Source organism: Cyphomyrmex costatus, unplaced genomic scaffold (genome assembly GCF_001594065.2).
Source record: "Cyphomyrmex costatus isolate MS0001 unplaced genomic scaffold, Ccosl1.0 scaffold172, whole genome shotgun sequence".
In the NCBI taxonomy this organism is placed as follows: domain Eukaryota; kingdom Metazoa; phylum Arthropoda; class Insecta; order Hymenoptera; family Formicidae; genus Cyphomyrmex; species Cyphomyrmex costatus.
Genome location: NW_017275737.1, coordinates 1,531,055 through 1,554,000, shown reverse-complemented (window position 1 = coordinate 1,554,000; position 22,946 = coordinate 1,531,055). Strand labels below are relative to the sequence as shown.

Genomic DNA, 22,946 nt, shown 5'->3' with positions numbered 1-22,946 from the left:
ACACGTTGTCTGGGTTCGCGTCGCTCGTTTGGCGATCCGTAAATATTTTTGGACGTTTATCGTGATGAGGGGAAACGTTTAACGAATGTTGAATCGCGATAGAGCTTTCTTGAAAGATCTCGAGCGATCGCAGCTTTCGCAAGCGACTGATAAAAGGGGAAGTACCCGATGCGAATACGCAATACGACGAAACACTGACGAGTATTTAGACGATCAGTCTTCTTTTTATCTTTAAGAAAGATCGAGAGAAGAGAAAACTCAAACGCGACTGAAGCGGATGGTTAGGTGGTTTTCGCTCGTGGCGAAAGTACAATAATTATACCTTTGGAATCAGAGACAGTTTCGTGATCTCGGGAACGCGAAAGATGAAACGTGACGCGCTGTTCGCGATGGTTCGCACACGCTATGACTTCACGATATGTATATCGATATGAATTATTACTCGAACGTGGGATTTTCTTATATATATATATATATATATATTATTATATATGTCGCGCGAAGAAACGCAGTACGCGCGCATCTGCATTCTATTTACATAACGATTCGATTTTCGCGTCGCGAAAGGATGGTCGAAGGTGCGAAGTATTCAGTATTGCATAAATTCCTCCAAGTATTCCATATAATCGTTCTCCGACATCTCGACGTCGTCGTCTAGCCGATTGTCGGCATCTCGTCGTCTCCTCACCAACTCGCTCGTCACCTCAATGCAGAGCAGCGCGAATTTATTGTCGCACGAGTATCGTACTTGTTCTAACAGTCGACCGCCGGTCAACGGCGAGCCTAGTCCATAACGATCCGAACTGCTCGAGTGCCAGGCGTCGCAATAAGTGTCCATGGCTCGATCACCGAGTTTGTGAGAGCCATGCCACGCAACTTTCTCGGGCCTGTAATTAGAATAACGTTCATTTCATGATATGAAGAAAATAGCACGTAAATATATCACACATACGTGTACAATTTATATAATATATTTGAGGGTGTGGTTATACATATATTATATTGATTTTCTTTTATACAATAAAATCAATATTATATTTTCTTTCATATATGTATATACTTTTTCTATACTAACCATGCGAAGTCAGTGAGAATATTCTTTCCATTGAAGCTGTAGATTCTGGGATTCTGAGAGAAATATGCCCCATTTCCATTGAACATCTCTTTCCAAGAGTTGAATAGCACGTCGCCCTACATTTCATCCGATTATTACACAAAATTATTCAATTTTTAACAATAATTATCGTAGTAATAAATAGATATTATTCCAAATTACCTTTATGTTAACTATAGGAAGATCTCGATCTCCTAATCTGACAATACTATCGACATTTTGAACTCGAGAACTGAGGAAAGCGCGGAAGGTACCTCTCAAGCCTGCTCGCCTTGCTTGTCGATAACAAGCGTAGTCTGCTCCTCGTATACCATGCATATCTCCGGTAAACGGCTCATTCAACGCAGCCATTCTCAACTAAAAAACATAATTTGCATTGAATAAATATTTTTATTCATAATAATAGCACGCTCATTTTTATATTTTTAAGATAAATTTACGAAAAATTTCAATTGAAATTATATTTTTTTTATTTATACACAGCAATTTAAAAAAAATGCAAAATATATCGCAAATAAATGAACGGAAAAAGTTGTAATTAAATATGGTAAAATCTCACCATTCGCGGATACCACTGCGTAGCATGGAAAAAAATTGCAAATTCGATATTAACACGTTTAATTTTTATAAACGTGCGTTTCCTGAAATGAATTTAAGTTATTAACTTACTCCTGTTCCGTCGGCTTTCACGGGTATTTGGTTAATTAAGTTGGATGCTTCAAAAGGAGGGTTTGCTGGCGGTGGTGATGTCGTTGGTGGTGCTGGCGTTGTAATAGGCAAAAGTGATCCGAGCTAAGGAAGATTAAAAGAAGAGTTTGGTTTTAATACAATTATAATACAATTTAATACAATTATTCTGTGAACTTATAATAGTGATCTAATTCTTTAATACTGACTGCAATGTATTGCCATCCATTATTAACTCTGACTAGTAAAGCTTGTTCGTCTATGATATAAGCCAAAGTCCCAACTGGACTAACACTAGACATCTGTAAACGTAAAACGAGAGTATTAAAATTAGATTTAAGCCCATTCTACAATTGCGTAAGCGTAGTTGTAAATGCGGTTGTAGTTGTACGAATTAACCAATCACAGTCAAATACGAAAAAATGTTCGACTGCGATTAGTCAATTCTTACAACTACAGCCACTTACAACTACGTTTACGCGATTGTAGAATGGGTTTTACGCAATTGCTTTAAAGAAACAGTTATTGATTGTAGGGAATTTTACTTTTGTCATAGCTTCTGTGTTTTGGAACGTAACAGCTCCTGGCACAATTTTCGTTGTACTTTCTAAAGGTCCCCTTGTAGCGGCAGTAACAACACCTTGAAAACAATTTTTCAAGTTTAAAAATGTAAGAATACCGATGTTAACATGCAGTCAATGAAATATATTTTATAAAGCATTCGAAGGAATAACGATTTTGGTGCATATTTGTTTTGATGTTATACCAGATAGTAGATTTTACCTAATTGCTCTTTCAGTTCTTTCAGTTGCTTGAGTTCACGTAGAGCTTTCAATTCGTCTAGACTACTTCTGGCTCCTTGCGGGTATGCGAATATGAAATTTAACTTTGTTATTAATAGGCATAAAGAGCACGCTCAATAAAATGGGGATTTGTTTTAAGGCACTTTGAATAATTTACTAAAAAATTATTAATTAAACTAATTAACTAATTGTTAATTTGTAACATTATTAAATGTTGAATTAATATAATGATATCGGAGAAAATTAAATTAAATTAAAATTAAATTTATTGTTAATATAATAATTTACATTTTGAACTAAAATAATTTAAATAAATAATGTTTGTGACTCCAACAATAAATTTCGTGCAAATAAAATGCCATGTGTAAACAACTTCGCGATCTCTACGGTTGCGTACATTAGATATATTTGTAAGGCGATAAGGTACAATTTACAAACAATTGTAATGTATTTATCAAATGAAGTTAACTTGCAAACTACAAAGTTTGTACTCGACGTCTCCAATTATCGCACTGCACAAATCTAGAATCGAAACGTCTGCAGTTAACTTTATTTGATAAGAACATTCCAACTGTTCGCAAATTATCTTATCGTCTTATGAATAATTTATGCATTAACAACAGCGAAAGCTTACATAATCATATTTTTAATTTTGTTATCGAAGTGCTCTGTCACTCAAGTACCATCAAACTATAATAACTGTCGACTTCATAATATCTTAATGTCTTTACCTTGCCTAGAGGGGTAGTAATCTCTTTCGCCGAAAACGTGACTTCTACCGATCCCGGGTTCTCCTTTCTGTCCGATTAAAGACAAGCCAGGTGGACCAGGAGGTCCGGGAGGACCCGGAGGTCCTGGAACTGGATAATAGTTTCCTTTAGATGGTATTCCAGGAGATCCGGGAGGTCCTGGAGGTCCTCTTTGGCCCTCTCTTCCCGGCTGTCCAGGAATTCCGGGAAAACCGTCATCTCCTTTGTCGCCTTTGATCTAAAAATGTATTAAAGAACCATATTTAATGTGTGAACAGAACGTCACGATATCGTAGAAGTCCGTCAATATAATCCAAAAACTGCGATTATCAACGTTCTTTCTTCGTTGCATCGCATCGCTTCGGTATAGACGACGGTAGACAGGCAGACAGATTTGCAGAGAGTCAATAAGTAGTAAAGTATTACCAAGAACATAGGAGCGGTTGATTTATCGGAAACGTCGAGGAATGAGATGCAATGATCGCTTAGGCACATCACGTCGGCTTTCTATCGACGTTTCTTCGTTGCGTTCTTTTTCACGAATGTACAACGAAGACGGTTTACGTGCTAGGCGCGAGAGGCATCCTTTCGATCGTGGGAAGGCGATATCGGAATTTCCTGTTGCTCTTGACTGTAATCGCTCTTTCTCGAGAAATAATCTATCCTTGTCGTTATCAATGTTGTATCATGCCCTTAGAAAAATGATGGATATCTTGAGCGATTTTTATCTATGTACTTTGTATTTTTATGGAATTTCTGTCGAAGAGATTTCTTTTTATTGCATTCACTAGATCTCTCCAATCTCTTAGATGATAGCCGTAAGAAATTCTGATAGGATGTCCCAGATGTATCAAAAAAGATTTTAGAAATTGTTCAACGATTTTCTTGTCGAATTTCTTTCGACAAGAGATCTTAACAGGAATCCAACCAATCAACAGGAGAATAATCAAAATAAAGTTAAAATTAATTAGAAAACAAAGTTACATTCATAAGGATGTGTGTATAGTTTCTGCAAAGAGGAACTAGAATTGATTTCCATATAAATAAATGTTGTGTGTGTGTGTGTGTGAGTGTATATACATGAAACAATTCAATAAGGTTTATATTTAACAATACAACTTTATAATTTAAATAAAACTTTCTCATTTTATCATAATTACTTTATTATAAAAAATGTATTTATTTCTTATTGAAATTTTAATTTTTGATCTATTCTAGAGAGGTTCTAATTCGCTGTCAAACTTTTTGTCCTAATTTCAAATACAATATAGAAAAATCTGTAATTTTTAAATAATTTTTCATTAAAAAAAATATGTGTAATACGTCTTTAAATCTTAATCCATAAAAAGTTCTTATTTTTATGATAGGATATTCTTAAAAATTTTAATCAGGGAAAAATTAATTTATCGAATAAAAAATCAACTTTCTAAAATATTTTGTTTTTATACATATATGTATAAATTATATAGGTTTTTGTAACACTTTTTCCCATGCAGCATAATTGCAAGTCTGCTTTACATATTTTCTAGATGTTGTAATATTTAAAAGGATTGTTATTCGGATACGTCTGGTTGTGAATACGTTATACACATATACATCCTCACAGAAAAGCGAAGCGCTATCGCGCGTATCAGCATGCGTTATTTGTCAGTTGTCAGCCATGACAGCTCGCGAAACTCTGTTCGCCGCGGTGGAGAAAATTTCTGTTCGGCGCAACGAATAAATCCAGCGACGAAGACGCGAAAAAAAGGGAGCATGCCAGGCGCACTCTTGCATTAATTTCCATCACTCGCGTTGCGCCGCCCGTTGTTCAAAGACTTCCGCATCGTCCTATTCACAAGGATATATATGCCCCGCCACTTTAATCTGCCAGACCGAAATTGCGCGAGGTGAAAACCATTATTTTTATTTCCGTTTCTTCTCCGTCCTCATCCCTCCCTTTTCTCCCTTTGAAAGGCAACATTTCTTGCTCTCGCGGACGATCGACTGACGAGGTTACTCACATCTCACTCGCGTGAGATTCCACTTCAAAGGGAAGGGTTGACTTCTTAATTTTTGCCTTTTGGTAGGCGCTTGGATTTATATGTAAAGTTTAGAGCGCGCGAGAGAAGTTTACATAGGCGATACCACGACAAGAAACTGGAAGTTATACTTACACCGACAGAAACACCGTAAGGACTCGGTGCGCCAGGTTCCCCTTTTTCTCCCTTGGGTCCCATTGGTCCGATACTTCCCGGAATTCCAGGAGTTCCAGGACGACCCTGCGGAAGACAGTGACAGATGAATTGCTCGTTTGCGTTTTAATTAGCGCAAGGGATTTGGTTGCTGTGACATGTAGTGATAGAATTTTGATACGTGTTTAAATGTTTAATAAATGTTTCTTTTCGTAACTGCGACATCTAAAAATTTGCCTTAATCCTATAGGAAGGTGCAAGAAAACATTCGTGTAATTATATCTACTTCAGGAATTAAAAGATGTTGTATTTAGCGCTTGTACAAAATTTATGTTGTTTCGTGCGGTTTAATTAAAAGCTCACCTTCATCGAGTTCTTTGGTTGGCATTGTGAAAAAGATAAAAAATAGCGTTGTTTAGAAACTAGATATCTCAAGATAACGCTATTACAGAATATTTATCCGACATATAATATGTCATTGTTAATATTGAATACTAAGGTAGTATTAATAATTATACTATAATAATTATGTTCTCTACAAATAATATAAAATACTATCAATAATACATTATTATTTTATTATTATTATTATTAGTACTATTATTATCTATTATTTAGTATTATTTCACATTATTACTATTATTCTATTCATATCTATTAATTTCGTTAATTATTTGATTAATGTTGTAACGTAAAGTGAGATAACAAATCAAAGTACGAAACGTACCATCCATCCTGGTAGACCGATTTCTCCCGTATTTCCTGGCTTTCCGGGAGGACCCACGGGACCAGGCGGTCCAGGTCGTCCTCTTCTACCCCGTTTTCCTTCAGCGCCTTTCTCACCTTTGATGGTGATATAGTCTCCGGAATTGGCGACGGTAGTGGCTCCAGGAGGACCTCTCTCACCTCTTTCGCCTTTAGCGCCAGGTATGCCGGGTAATCCTGATACTCCGTCTTTACCAGGTTCGCCTTTATCTCCTTGAGGCCCTTGAATACCGTTTATTCCGGGAATACCAGCTGGTCCGGCGTCACCCTTAGTACCCTTCTCGCCCTTTGTGCCCTTATCACCCTTGTATCCGCGCGCTCCACTGTCGCCCTTATCCCCTTTTGAGCCAAATCCTTAATTAAATAACATTTCAAATATTATATTTTGTTGTTCTTGTTTTGGCGCAATATATATTGAATTTCTTTATCTAAGGAAACATTGTTAATAATTCAAAACCTTTAATCATGTGTAAAAATCATGTGTGATTTTATATAAAATATCCGAGGATATTGAAAGATATTAAATTTTTAGCTTTTTACGATATTTTTCTTTACAAAATATATATATATATATGTGTATCTTCATTTTATTTATTAAAAATAATTATTAATAAAATAATACAGATATAAATAATAAATGATTACGTTTTCATGTGACGCGCATAATTATAATACCATTTATTTAATTTTATTTCTCTTACTTAATTAGATTTATTCCCATCGGTCTAATTTCGAAAATTATAATTATATAATACCATTTACTTAATGTTTTATTAATATCAAACTGTTTTTGTTACGTTGAAGATTAGAACGGTTAATGAAAAACAAATTGGTTAATTTTATTATATAAAAAGTAAGATTACGTAAAAAAAGTCAAACAAGTGATTAAATAATATTGGACTAAATTTGTCATTACTATATCTAAAGAAAAATTTGTGTATTTGTTCACCTAGATCTCCCACGTTTATACCACCGGGACCGCTAACCCCGGGTGGACCGGGTGGTCCTGGAGGTCCTAGTTTTCCTTCAGGTCCTGTATCGCCTTTATCACCTTTTTCCGCCGGTCGCCCGTTTTCTCCAGGTGCGCCGGGTAATCCAGGTGCACCGGGTGCGCCAGGTTCACCTTTGAAACCCTGAATTCCTCTGGGACCATCTTTCCCATGATCGCCCTTGACACCTTTATATCCAGGTTCGCCTTTGACACCTTTGGATCCTGGTATTCCAGCTTCGCCTTTAGGGCCAGGATTTCCTGAAATGCCTGGTTCACCTTTTTGTCCGGGAAGTCCTGGTCTCATTGTGATACCTTCCGGCTAGATAGACAAGTATTTAAATAGGAGATTATTTTATGTAATTGATGAAATTGCACACATATATGAATAGTTTATTGAGATATTATAATTTGGAAAAGGAATTCTAAGTATCGGAGAAGATATTTACGATGCAATTAGAATGCTCCAGTTCGTACTCACTCTGTAAATATTTCGAGGTTTCCAACTGGGCTGCATGCGCATAATAATCGAAATTTCCCCGTTAGATCGTTGGAATAACATTGCGAGACTGAAAGCCTCGCGAGTCGGCCTGACACTGCCGTCTATATACGTTTGCATTGCTATTGATTAGTGGCGAACAATTGTTGCATGAACAATTGTTGATGGTGCATGATTCGCAATTGCTTTAATTTAAATAGAATTGTAAATGTAAATTACATTTTAAATACGGAAGTTCTTTCATTTGCCATATAATTTGGATTCTTTTAAAGATAAAATAAGTTTTTAGGTATAAAAAAATAACTGTAGAGAAGATTTTTTTATTTGCTTAATATATTTCAATTTTATGGATAATATAAAGTTATATAGAGTACATTTATATTTATTGTACAGAGAAAGATATTTATTTATTAGTAATAAATTTAGAGTTGCAAAGTTTGTATATTGAATGTAACACACTTTACGTGTCCAAATGGTTTACTCAAAGTATGGTTTTTAATTTAAACATAAAATGAATATATTAAAAAGTAACATTATGTAAAAATTAATTCACAAATATGTAATATTTTGACACAATTTTTGCAAAAATTTGGAAATAAATTGTGAAAACATATTTTTTCCAACAAAATTAATATTAAATATAATATATTATATATAAATTAGATTCTCATCTCTTTCAGTCATTTATAATACTTGTCTTAAAACTTAAGTTTTGGTACTATATATTATTTTTATGTTATTTATTCACTTATTTATAAATTGTGTTATTTTAACATTAAGAAATATTAAATCAATCTTTTACAAAATATTAATATAACATAATCATCATATATGTTAAATTAATAATCAGATATGTATATATTAAAAATTCAAAAAATTTTAACCAGAACTGGTTTTAACACAAGTATAAGATGTTTTAAATTTTGTATATTTTTTACTATGTTCCAATAATTGCGTACTTATGCTATTTAAAAGTTATGTTATCTAAAAAATTAATTTATTGTATATGTATATTCAATCGAGAAAAAAAAATGAGAAATCAATACTTTGTATTATTTATAGATATTTCACGTTTAAAATAAATTCCGTCTGAGAAAAGATTTATCGTTCTTCCCAGTGAATTATCACGTAATTCATGATATTCAGTACGCAGGTCCTTAAAACGAGCGAAATATGTTGATACAGAAAATATTTGATACTTTGAAGTTCTTCTTTTTAAATTTTTTTTTCTATAGTTCGTATTGTTATAGAGGCGATTATTCTCTGTTAGCATTAATACGGCATTTCGCTGTAAATCATGTCGCTGCGATTTCTGTATATCTATAGATCAATGCCATCGTTCGTTTCATAACTAGTCATATCCATTCAGAGCTTCTCACAAACGGTTTAAAACTTTTAGACTTCTTCGGCTATTGATAAAGCAACGAAATGGATATACTTCTTCTTCATTTCTTATACTCAATTCTATCGGCATAGATATAGTTCTTTCTTTTTATAAAAAAATATAGGAATTATTTACGTATCTATCCTATTTCGCAATAAATAGCTTTGTTATTTGGAAATATATTAACAATAATAACAATATTATTTGGTTCAATTAACGACACGCTTTGTAATTCATTAATATTTCACATTGATATTATGTAAAATATATGCATAGTGTTTGCTATTTGCACATTTATACAATTAATATTTAACGAGTCTTATTCGCAGTAAATTTATTCTCTCTCTCTCTCTCTCTTCAAATCGTAAAATTAGACAACTCGTTCCGTATCTTTCTGTTGAAATTCAATGGCACTTTTATTCACACTGAATTCTTCCTACCGCGTACATATACAGCATGTATCTATAAATCCGCTTCCACTTTAAAGCAGTTCTCTGGCGGTAATACATTGTGGCATGGCCTTAATACAATTTCCGAATTTTCTCTTCTACAAGGTTCTGTTCATTCAAATTCCAGTCTGCGCGATCGCTCGCGCTGGGGAAACATCTGCCGAACCGATCGGCGCGGCGCGGCGGCTTGCACACATGTATGTATGTACACATTGAAACGCGCGAACATCTGAATCGAGTATTATTGGTCCGTCTTCAACGAGCTTCCGGGTCGCAACACCCGCGCATCTCCAAGCCTGCCTTCCTTCCTACCTGGCGTACACCTAGCCGGCACATGCAGTAGGCAGCCTAGAAATTGGTTTCTGTATTCCCCGGGGAAATCGGGCTCTCGCACATTCGAGGAAGGACCGAGGTGCGATGCGGGGTCACGTAAGATAACCGTTGCTGTATGCATGTGCGCACGGGTATCTGTCTTTGCATGAACTGTCTCGACGACAAGATTGGTCTCTGATCCTGCCGTAAAATATTTAGGCCTTGTTCAAATATGTATTCATATTCTAAACTGGTGCATTTGAATTCTACATCTCCACGGTTAGACAAGCAGTGATCAAACTGTTTGTAAATCAAATCGATCGGTTGTTTCTTATTAATGTTATGAAAATAATATAAAGAAAATAAGACACACTCGTTATTTGAAATAAAGACACACTCAGATTCTGATCACTCAACTGTTTCTTGATAAGACAATCTTGAACTATATTGCCTTGTTATCCCCCTCCACTTGATCAAATTTTAATAAATAAATTATATAATAATGCACTATTATATAATTTACTTCAAATTCAAAAAAAAAAATTTTGCGCTTGTTTAACTAAAAAAATTTTAAACTAGATAAACATGATAAAACATTATAGCTATCACAATTATCATTTTTCTTGTAAAATGATACAAATTTTTATTGTCATACCTTGTTTAGTATACAAGTATATTTTCACGAATAATAGTTTGTTATACTTTATGACTGCATTCGGTTTGGATGCTCACATGTTGTATGCATCATAAGTGCTTTTCTATATTCTCTACAATAAAAAACGAAATATTGCTGCCACACTTATTTGTCTCTGTATTTAGACTCTGACTATAGAGATTTTCTAATTTAAAGTGACACAAAAAATATCGATCAAAACTAAAATATTATAAATGTACAATTATTATTCGAGATTAAGTATTTTAGTTAAAAAATACTATATACATATATTATTATATATTCATACAGATAAATCTAGAATCTAATATATTTCTAGTGTCTAGAAAGATTTAATAATTAAGAAAGATTTAATAATTTTGGCTATAATCTGAATAATCTGAGTTCTACTAAAAAATATCGATATTTTAATTTCTAATTATGTGAAAAGTGAAGCAGACGAATCTGACGTCTTTATTAAATAAAAGTCAACTCTATGTTAAGCAACAAATCTATTATTAAAATTTTAATTTATATTATATGTTAATAAAAGTTAGAATATGTCAAATATATGATATGTGATATGATTAAATTTCAATTTCTCATACGTTTTCTTTGAACGAAATATCGTATAAGTATACTCGTATGTTTGGTAAGGAATAAATAAAATACGGCCTTTTTCGAGAGTCGTAAAAGACGGAGGCTCCTGTGTGTTAACTCATCTCTATCATTTCTGATTGTCACAACAGAAAAAATGAGAAAATACACAATAAAGTTCTTGTCATAGTGTATATTAATCTTGAAGTACTCGTGTATATATTAATCTGAAAATTTGTTTTAATATAAAACATATATAATAAATAATCATCTGGAAATAAATTACGTGATCAAATATGAAATAAGCTATATTTATAGTTACGACAAACAAAATTAATAATGTATAGAAATAAATATGATTTAATTTCTCTTCGAAGCAAGAAGATAATTCTCGATATATTTTATAATTCTATTCTATCACGATTGCACGCGCAAGAGAGAAAATAATGTTTTATTAAAAAATATTTCTACTAAAATATAATTTATAAGAAATTTTATTATGTGTTTTCTCGCTTCTAACGTCATAATATGAAATAGTACTGAAATAGCGTACGTATTAGATATGTTTGGAATTATATGCAGAATATGGATTCCGATCGGAAATATTCAATTATTCCCTAAATCTGTATTGTGTTTTCTAGGGAAAATAGAATTAATTTCGAGTGGAATCCATTCTGAATAATTTTATAATACGTATTCATAAGAACATTACATACGAGTAGTGCTTTAGAATAACCAGTCACGGATAACATGTTATAATAATTTTGACATTGTCCCCTTCCTGATAATATTTATTAACGATCCGGTGTTAACAGGTACTAACTATATAACGGCGCAATTCTATTGTATTTCATAGATTGCCCTATATTTAATGGCATGTATGTATATCCAGCGATACATTCTATTGCAGACGTAGTTTGTTTTTCTCGTTTGATTCCTATAAGTAAAACTACAAGCTTATTATTTTGTTACATCGTAAAGTTGCATATCTCTTTTATTGCTTGCATCATGAATATTGCTGTATAGTCACCATGTTAGAATATATTGCACGATAGATAGTATGATCGAATTTGCAAAGTAATCATTTTTCTGTAACATGCTCAATTCTTTAAAGAAAGAATCTATATATACAAGCGTGAGAGAAGTGAGATTCTCGTCATGTATAATATAATTTTGTATTCGAAGAAAAAGTATAATATCTATTATATCTAATACTAAATTATCCATTTCTAAGATTTATAGATCAGAATCGAGTGCAAAATTGTTTTTGGAAAAAGCATCGTACCGATACACATACATCATATATCTGTATCATCTCTCGTTAGATTAATGAAGATTAATAAAATTCGAAATTGCTGTGTAGTATCAAATGGATCGAGTTCGCTCATAGTAAGCGATAAAATTATATTTCCTGATAATATTTATTAATTATTAATATTACATTAATGATATTTATCGGATGATTTATTGTAATGCGTGTGTAAAGTTCAAATATATAAATAATCCTGGATTATTATCTCGAGTAAGATTGCAGCGGCAGAAAGCTCTCAATGTTTTCCGCGCTTTCAGCTCCGAGAGTAACGAGATTTTTCCTCCGTTGCGACGTCTCAACAATTACCAGGCTAGGTCAACTCGGCCTTTTTTTTCCGGCGGTGTAACACTTGGAAGCGTGCCATCGGCATGAAAACAGAAAACCGTATACCGGCACTGCATTCTCTCTCTCTCTTTTTTCCCTTTTTAATTTTTTACATCTTCGTAGAGAGTACGAGAGTATGAGGGTGGGATAAATATTGCGTCACCGCGCCGATCTTTCAGCGATATGCGGGTGCATCCGCGTCACAGGTTTGTGTCGTTGATAAAGCGGAGCGATTCGGTTCGATAGCGCGGCGATGATGCCCTCCGTTCTGCACACTGCTCGCCACTATATTTCTGCGACGACGCGACGTCGTTGCGTTTTCCGCCGCGAAAACCGCGTAACAAGAGAACAAGGTGAAAAACGACTGCATCTCCGGGGGTAAATTGACGGTTTGAGGTGCGACAGGATCGTTACGTTCCTGCGACAGCGTGGAGATTTCTTTTCTCTCCCGTGGCCAGAAACGGATTTCAGGAATTGAACCACTAACGCGCGAGCGCGCGCGCTGACTTTGACAGCGTGGAATATCAATCTTGAGTAGATTTAGCTTGTTTTATGCGTTATTCGAGCGTTTCCAAAGTCGATGTTTGCTTCAAAGAATTATTGCAAGTCGGGAAATCAAAAACATCGAAAAAAATAATCAAATCATTGTAAATGTACAACCAATTGCCTATAAATATTGTGTAAAAAGCACTTTTAATTTGTTCTTTTAAAAAAATACTGGCGACAATAAAAGACAAAGTAAAACTAACAAAATATTGTTATAAAAGTGAATGTTATTTTTATTCATTTGTATTTATATATATATATATATGTATATATTTTTTTATTTTTATTTTTCATTAATAAATATAAAATGCTTGTGCCAATTTTTTAAACCGCTTTATACTTATAGCCAAGGTTGTGTGAGAGAGAGAGACAGAGAAAGAATACTGAAAAAGTAAAGAAAGTAAAACTAAAAAAAAATTACGAATATCTCTTAGCGAGATGAACAAAACCGTAATGGAATTATTTAATAGGCAATATTTATATACTTTATTTTATAGTAATATCGTGTTTGTAGCTAATATGATAACAGCCAATATAATAATAAAAAAAAATTAATTTCTTTCACTTCTAGTACGCAACTAGTCTTTTCATTTTTCCGTTATCGATCGAGTTTTTCTTTTATACTCTTTGAAACAATTGAACCGTTATAGGTAACTGTTATAGAGGAAGTTGGAAACATTGTAACTATACTTCGTTACAAGGTTGGACAGGGAAAAGAGTTTGTTTATCAGGGAACATGGAATGAGAGAGGGAATTTTTCGTGTTTACATATTTGTGTAGCGTCCCCGAAACTACATTCGTTCATACACACGCTAAAACTTTTACCATCATTAATATCGCACATATGCAGATGTATTGCTATGTGCTGTAGGTACATCGTTTTAATATCGCAGGCCTGTCAACGCGATTTGAGACCATTTTTCGTATGCTGGCGAAACGAGTGAGATTCGCCGCGTTTTTAAGAATGAACCGCAATGGAAAGGGAGAGAGAGAGAGAGAGGGGGGGAGAGTTCAACGTGAAACACGAACGAGAAAAGGGAGGAGGCCGAGGGTCGGACTTACAGCTCGACCGTTATTACGTGCACAGTTTCTTATTCCCCGCGGGGCGATACGCGTTCCATTCCCATTCAACGAATTTCTTGTCGGATCGCGAGTGGGAACAGGATCGCTGTAGTTGTCGTTTCGGTACACGTAAAAGCGGTAGCACGGGGAGTCGTACACTGCGACGTGGCCCAACGGTGGCTTGGGATACGCCTTCGCGTGCATTTTCATGCACTTCGGAACGCGATATCATGGATAATATATAGTAATAATACTTCGCCATCTCAATAACCAGATATAAATTGGATCGCCTGCTTTAACATCGAAGTTCCTTACACGATTGATACTAGAAATATTTTTCATTTGATAGTATAATCTCGATAATCTACGTTTTCTTATTTTTAATGACAAGATTGTAATTGTAAAAAGTATAATAAGTGCGTGTCATTTTGATTTAAAATTCTTGTTCACTCACCATCACTATCTGTCTTGATTGTGACATCTGAAGCGAGAATATATGTACATAATATAAATATATTGATATTAATTTTTGATAAAACAATATTTACGATCAATAGTATCGACTTATAAAGTATACTGAAAAACTCTCGTTTTCATTAATTATTAAATAACCATAATTTCGAAATTAATTATGCATAATAAAAAATTAGTCAGTTATATTTCTAAATATGAAACTGTCGAATTAATTGTATAAAAAATATAGGATTGAGTTTTTCCCCGAAACGAAAATTTAGCTTTCTATTTTATTAATCTATTTTATCGATTGCAAATATTGTTTTACTAAAAAATATTCTATTCAAAAATGTTCTATCATTTGCAAGAATTTTTATAATGTATGTTCTCACCTTTGATGTCATAATTTGAGATAGTAGTGAATAAATAAGGAGTCTTTTTTTTTTAATTCATAATATTTCAAAATTTAAATTACCTATTTTTTCAATAAATAGCTTAAATAACAGTTTACAACTCGTAACACAACCAATTCTCATCATACAAAAATAGTTTGTCTTGAGAGAAGTTTACTTAAAAAAATGATATCAGAGTCCATTCTTTTTTTATTTTAACAAATATTTGTTCAAGTAGTTCTCATTTAATGATAGCTACAAATATGAAGATCAAAATGGTTAACTGGGATAATTTGCTGAGTTAATATACAGTGGATGGCGTCGAATGCCATGTTTAAATAGTATACTTTTAATAATAGCTCGACGATTTCGCGAGAGAAGATATGACCCTCCATTTCCTTCTGAGTTTCTCGCTGCCGCGTGTCCGTTTCGGGAAAATAGCGAATAATACGACTGAGCTAGATTCATACGAGGATAATGAAAATTTCTTGAATGGAGATACTTATCTACTTATTATAGCGATGACTTTGTACGGTTGAGCGCACGTGAATTTCCGCTATTTCGTCAGTAATCGCGTATACAATAAATGTTCTTCTCTAGCAAATTTGTCAATGTCATATCCCTTGCGTTAATATTACCTCTCCATCCGTCCGGTCTTCGTTTCATATCGCTGTTATATCCAGCAGAAACCATTTAGACAAACATCCTGCCTTTCCTTCCAGCTTCTCATTTGACGATAATAGAACGTATTAAATTTTTAATTCTATTATATAATAATAATAGTCATCCGTTGTTATTTTAAATGTAGTTATACCATTAAATAGTTCACAGCCTTGTACAATGTTATGTTATCTATAGCAATTTTGTTGAAGAAATGCAATTTCTTATTTAATAAAGTGTAAAGAGAATTGTTGAGAAAGATAATTGTTATTATCATGTCCTTTTCTGTTACGATAGCGTAGCCATTGGTAATCATAACAATAATATAAAATAAATACAAATCTCAGCGAAAGTTTTATATTGTCGCTAAAATAGCGAATATAAAGAAAATCTCGCGGGGATAAGTAGAAATAGTGAATGCAAACCGCAGAGAAGGCGCCGGAGAAAATATTTTAACTTGGCTTTTGGCTTCAGCATGATAGATCATATTCAAGCGTGGCAATCTACTTACGTCATAGCCAGAAAATTCTCCTTTTCCAGGCGGCCCCGGCGGACCTTGAGCACCCTTTTCACCGGGTATTCCATCTCGACCCGGTTCGCCCTTTTGACCTTGAGAACCTTCCGGTCCCGCTATTCCAATATCACCCTTGTCACCTTTAGCCCCGGATGGACCATGAAGTCCTCTTTCTCCTGGCGGTCCTGCCGCACCCTGAAATCATCAACATTAATTAATAATTCAATTAAGTATATCAAAGATATTGTCCATTTAACGAACTGGAGCACCAAAAGTGAGATATATATTCAAGAAAATGAAGTTTTGACAAAAGAATTAAAAGAGAATTTGAGAAATTCTATAATTCAAACTCTCTTAATGATTTATAAAATTTATTTTTTACAAAAATGAAAATGATAACAATTTTAATATTCGCCACAGTGTTAGATGTCTTTTGCTATATAAAGATGTCATGTTAAATAAAATTGGTCATAAGTAGCTTAAATATATGTCACTCTAAGTTATCGTCGAATCTTATTGCTAGAATCATGAGAACGAGAATCATTACCGTGAGACCCATTAAGCCCTGCTTGCCCTCCTGTCCGGGTACTCCTGGCTCACCCTTCGGCCCTTGTATCATCTTTGGCATCGTAAAGGAAGACATTAAGGCCGTGGCGTTGCAGGTGCAAGTGCCGGGGTCTCCCTTCTGACCAGGTGGTCCCTGTGGTATCTTCATTAGCCAATCCTTGAAATATCAATATATTTAACGTCGCTGTTGCATTTGATACCGCTCTACCAGAGTCAGTTACAATATTAGCGTTTACGACCAAATATTAGCAAACAATTAGTTGCAATAATGAATAAAGGGATACAATCAAGTTCCGACGGTGTCTAAAAGCAAATACGCATGTACACCAATAACAGCGTACCAATAACAGCGGAAGATAGTAAGCGCCGTGAAAGCGGCTTTGGTGTAATCAGTGTTACATGCGACAGGCGCCGGTTCTCTGGTGTCGATGCTAAATTGACTCACGCGAATAACAAGATAAATGAGTGATCCCGGATTCAGCCGTATTCAGGCCATCTTCAATATCGTACCTGCGCATGGATCTGCGATCGCGGTATAGTTAATATAACGAGAGATGTCTACACCTACAGGAAGCACAGACACTTTCCCCGAATAATGAAAACTTACACTGCGATACATATATATATATATATATATACACGAGATATTGACTAACTAAATAGTATAATACTCGAAATATAATATAATTTAATAAATTAGTTCACAAATAATTTCATGCATATATTTTTAATAAATTTTGAAATAAAATACAGCATAATTTTTACTTTCCAATTGTAGGTATATTGTATTATAAATAATTCGCTGTATTAAAATTCTTTCATGATTTATTGCAAACGAGGATACACATTTATGTGTACAATAATTACAAAATAAAGAGCCACAATAATAACTAGCATAAAATAAAATAATTATATTATTCTCATTAATTGGAATAACTTCTAAATATATTATTCTAATTATGAAAATAATTTCAAACCGATATTAATTCAGTTATTATTAATTATTCAACTATATTGATTTAGGCATTATTGGAGAAAGCACAAGAAATAATAATCGTTTTTAGGACGATTCATCTTGGAATTAGTCCGTAAAAAAAATTCGTTGATTGAATAATGCACTCACCTCGTCACGACCAGGCGGACCAGGAGGCCCTGGAGGACCTCTGACGCTCTCGCCTTTTTCCCCTTTGTCACCCTTTTCACCTTTCGGACCTTTATCTGAAAAAGAACGAATGCGCGCCGCCGTAAGTCCACGCAACTTCGTTGTTCTCTGTTTTGACACGCCATGGTGATTTATGCGCGCGAAAAGTAGATTAAAAAAGTTCGCTTCATATTTTATCATCGTTTCTTCGACGCGATATCTCCAAAGTCGACGTTGCGCATCGACGTCGACTATAGCGAAATTAATAAACGATTTTTAACGTGCTGTCCTATCTTTACTAAGCTAGGGATGTCGGATCAGATAAAAAAAAGAGAGACAGAAGATATTGATGTTTCGGTACATTGATTAATTGGAAAACTGTCAGACTAAAACTGTCCCAAAATACTGATACGATATATTGATCTTTTATAGATAGTTTAAATTTTTGAATATCCCCGCAATAAATTAGATATAAATGTCGCGAGCATAACAAGAGATAATAAAAAATATATTCGAAATCACGACAAAAATAATTTGATTTACATTTCTTATTATAAAAAGAATGTAAATCTTGTAACATCAGTAAATATACATCTAGTTTAATAAACGATGGAAAACGAAAATATCGATTTAGCAGTCTCAATCGTTTGATTGAAAAATATTAAAGCGAAATGATTTTAATTAATTTGTATTCAAAGAGAAAAAACAATTTGATTGACATTTCTTAAAAAGATAAAAGTATTGTAAAAACAGATAAATGTAAATTAGTAATGTAATATAGGAGAAAAATGGAAATATTAAATTAGCAGTATCAATCATTCAATTAAATCGGGACAAAATAATTTTAATTGATTTCGATTATTTTAAAAGACAAGAGAGATGGGTAATTTCATGAATTGATTATTTCTTTCACGTGTTCGATTACATATAGGTATGACATCATGTAGAAGTGACGTCTTTTAATTTGTTAGAATGAAATTTAATGATAAAGCGTTATATTTTATAAACAGTTAAAAAATTGTTGCTACTTGATGATATTACTCACAATCTGGATTCGGAGGCGGGGGCGTGATGAATGGCGGTGGGTTACTTTCCTCGCTTTTGTCTTCGTCCGCATCTCGACTGATCTGAAAATGTATCATAAGCAGTGCCGATAAGATCGGATTGCGTCATCTCGTTAACGATACATAATAGGACGATTATCAACGTCGTTGTCGTTTCGATTGCTAATTCAGAATACGATACAGGCGTGCGAGTAAACAGCGTGTACTTTTTATTTACAGTACTTAGATGCAACGTGAATAGCGAAGCAGCGGTCGGTTTATCGATCGCTTACCGATTAGTTATTTTAAATGCAAATTGCAGGTATATATTAAATCACACTGTTGAAGCGACACGCGCGGGAATGTGTGTCGACTGTTTTCGATTAGTTTTGCGAACAGACGACAAATATTTGCGAAGTGTTTATTTAAATATTGTTGAAATTCACACAATGTAACCAGATTTATTTTTTACCGTAGATGATATCAGGACAAGAATTAAAATCGATCTGGAATTGTATTATTATCTATACGAGACGGGATCTAAAAACTGAGACAATAAAAGAGCAGATCGTAATGTAAGCAATAAAATTTAATGCTATTAATATGTATACATTCATATATGAAACGAGGTAATCTTAGGAAATGTGTGATTATTGTTCTTACATTTCATCATATTCCAACTGTCATAACTGTCATCGCAAATTGTTAGTCAGTAGTATAAATGATCACATGCGCGCCAGTTGTGAACAATGCAATGTCCAAGTAAAGTTCCTCAGACGTGATACCGGACCTGTCTTGTACGTTAAAAGCGAATAATACATCAAGCAGTGACGGTGATTAATGAAGTTCCAAGCCAATCAGGCAGTATGGTTAGCACACATGACACCAGCCCTAAGTGTTTTCCGATAATTATCGGTAACGACGGCGCTTTATCGGATTGAGTCGACGTCCGGTTAGGATTTTTCGGTGATCGGAACGCGTTCTTATATTATTACAAAAACTATCATTTCCTATTTCCGTTATCTGAAATCTGTTAAATTTGCTCGAATATGCCAAAGATACCACTCATATATATCCCGATTTTATTCATATCTTCTTATTTGGGGAAATATTAATATATAAAATATTATTAAATATTCGAATATTCGATTGTGTTATTATTTTATGAGATTTTATAATATCTTACATGAGAGATAACATTTATATGACCGTGAAAAAGTGATTTCTTTTAAAATTAAATTTATTATTATTTGCGCTCTTTCAAGCCATACAACTTTTACCTGAACATACTTTTGATTCGATTTTACTCAGCAAAGTTGTAAGAGGTGATCAGTTAGGTGAAACATCCTGTATATGTATACATTTCGTGTATGTATGTTATAGATATATAAAAATCTATAACACATCACAATATGTAATCCTAAAGCAGAAAAGCATGATATTTATTTCTTTTTGCTGGCGCGCGCGTAAAAAAAGAATGCGTTATATTTTATTTTAAAAAATGGTAACAACTCGTGATGTAATTCATTTTTCAAAGGCTTGATTCAATCATTTTAAATGGAGTTATTCGTTACCACTCGTACAGTATGACCTGTACAAGCCTTAACAATTTAATATTTCCAAATTAATATCATATTTATCAGAAACTAATATTGTTTTCTGTTGTACTATTCGATATTTTTTAAAAACAATTCGACAAAAGGAAACTTCGTAGCAGATCGTATTTCTCGTCACAATAAAGATTTTGATTTTTTTATTGAGAATTTTATAAAATTTTTTTAACGTACGTTTTTAGTTACATTGCGTATTCAAACACTACAAACACGTACACGCGCGAACAAAAAATACATTTGTTGCATCTGTCGCGCTATACTTCAATAACGCACAGTATCGAAAACAAAAGGAACAGTCTCAGTATCTATCGTATGTAAGTTGGATTTGTTATATATACGTTTCGTTTATTTCACGCTACGATAAATTTATAATTTCGCATTTAAATTAGTGCCATTTGTTATTAAGGGCATAACAATTATTTACAAATACAATGCATTCGTATAATGAGAATTTAGAAAATAAAATGACAATAACTCGTAAATAAACGTTATAATACGTTACAATGAAGACCTGCAGAACGCGATTGTGTTATTATATATACCGTAACATTTGCACAAAAGATACCTCCAGGGCTGTTAATCGATCGTTATTATCTCACTTTTGCATTCATCCGACTTTGTCAGAATTTATAGCGTACATAATAATAATAATCCGCAATTCTTACGTGCTATTTCGATATCCGCCCGAATACGTGAGATTTACGGCGCGCGCTCGGTGTAGTTTGAATAATTATATGTATTTCGACGTGCACGGGGGTTACATCGCGAACCGACGAAAACGTGCGTATTGGGAATACGGGCGGGGTTTTCAGTTTCGGCGAGAGAGAAGTTTCAGTCGCTGCGCGATGGCTACGCTCGTCATTCCCCCCCCCCCCCCCCCCCCCATATATACTCACGATCCTCACGATGATGGTAAAATTACGCGGGCGTGCACGCGTCCACACGTACACGATTCGGTTTCCATAACATCTGCCGCACGATCGCAGGAACACGTAGCATCTCGACGACACGTCGCTCCCGCGCGAATGCTCCGGGCGTTATCCTCAAAATCGTTCACCCGGTACATACTCTGATCAGCTCTCCCATGCACGATCGCGTCTTTGCATCCCGCCACCGTACATTTCCGGGGCTTTCCGCGAGAGTGGGATTTCACGGGTGAAATAAATTCCGCTCTTCTCCGCGAGCTAAGAAAAGCTCCCCCGTGCGCGAGCGACTCCGATGCGGTTGAACTTCGACTGAATTTCCGGGCGCGAGCGGGAAGATTCCGCGATGGATTCGGGATGATGCGGGATTGCTATCATAAGAATACGCATTTACCATTATTTGTTCGATGTATCCCGTGAACTTCTGCAGTCGGACCGGATAAACGTCGGATCGACTCACGGGGAGAGTTGATCGTTAGATGTTATCTACAATATTGAACATTGCTTCCTGCTCGGTTACTAACAATAAGCAGTGAAATAAGTAGTATTTCTTGAAACTACATTTGTACCATTAAACGGGCGATTTTTCAACGGGTTTTTTTTTTAATTCCAAGTATCATCAGCGTTTTTCAATCTTTTATTTCTCGATATATTTGAGGATATACGTATATTAAGGATATATTTCCTACCTATGAATGAAGGAACATCAAATACAAAAGTTCGTTATTGTTATTTGTTGCAAAAATATCGCACAAATTCATGCTATATGCAGTAAACACTAACAATAAACGATATTTGTACTTCGTTCTTATTTTAAGACTGTCTTAAGTAATGTCTTAAGATGCAAATATATAGTATAGTTGATCGATGAAATCAAAAAAAGAAACAAACGGTTTACAAACACAAATATGAATATCAAACGTTCGCATTCGCTGTTCATTCAGTGTTTGCTCGCTAAGTGCATATCTAGTTTTACACAGTTTGTTAACAAAATAAAAAAATAATGACAAAATTATAGATTTCTTTATATTGTACATATATTTAAAAGTAATACGAAAAGTTTAGTGGCAACTTAGAATCTGAATAAAAAATTATTTCATGAAAAAGTAGATATAAGTATCTATGTATATTAAGAAAAAAAATAATTAAGGTAAAATGAGAATATTTTCATATAAACTATAAAATTGCTAAATATAAATGCTGATCTTATTATATTGTTTCAT

At 34.0% G+C, this 22,946-nt stretch overlaps 1 protein-coding gene across 1 annotated transcript; it reads right to left on the bottom strand.

The window, feature by feature from the left end:
- Nucleotides 1-554: 554 nt before the first annotated feature.
- LOC108771994 (collagen alpha-1(XVIII) chain) lies at nt 555-18,215 on the bottom strand. Its single transcript, XM_018537424.1, has 14 exons — nt 18,127-18,215; nt 16,984-17,160; nt 16,434-16,631; nt 7,242-7,602; nt 6,255-6,646; nt 5,510-5,614; nt 3,336-3,591; nt 2,585-2,659; nt 2,347-2,441; nt 2,011-2,103; nt 1,784-1,906; nt 1,277-1,471; nt 1,076-1,191; nt 555-887 (listed from the first exon to the last, which is right to left on the bottom strand). The coding sequence occupies exons 2-14, from the start codon at nt 17,149-17,151 to the stop codon at nt 590-592; spliced, it is 2,475 nt and encodes an 824-aa protein (XP_018392926.1). The 5' UTR covers nt 17,152-17,160; nt 18,127-18,215; the 3' UTR covers nt 555-589.
- Nucleotides 18,216-22,946: the final 4,731 nt, after the last annotated feature.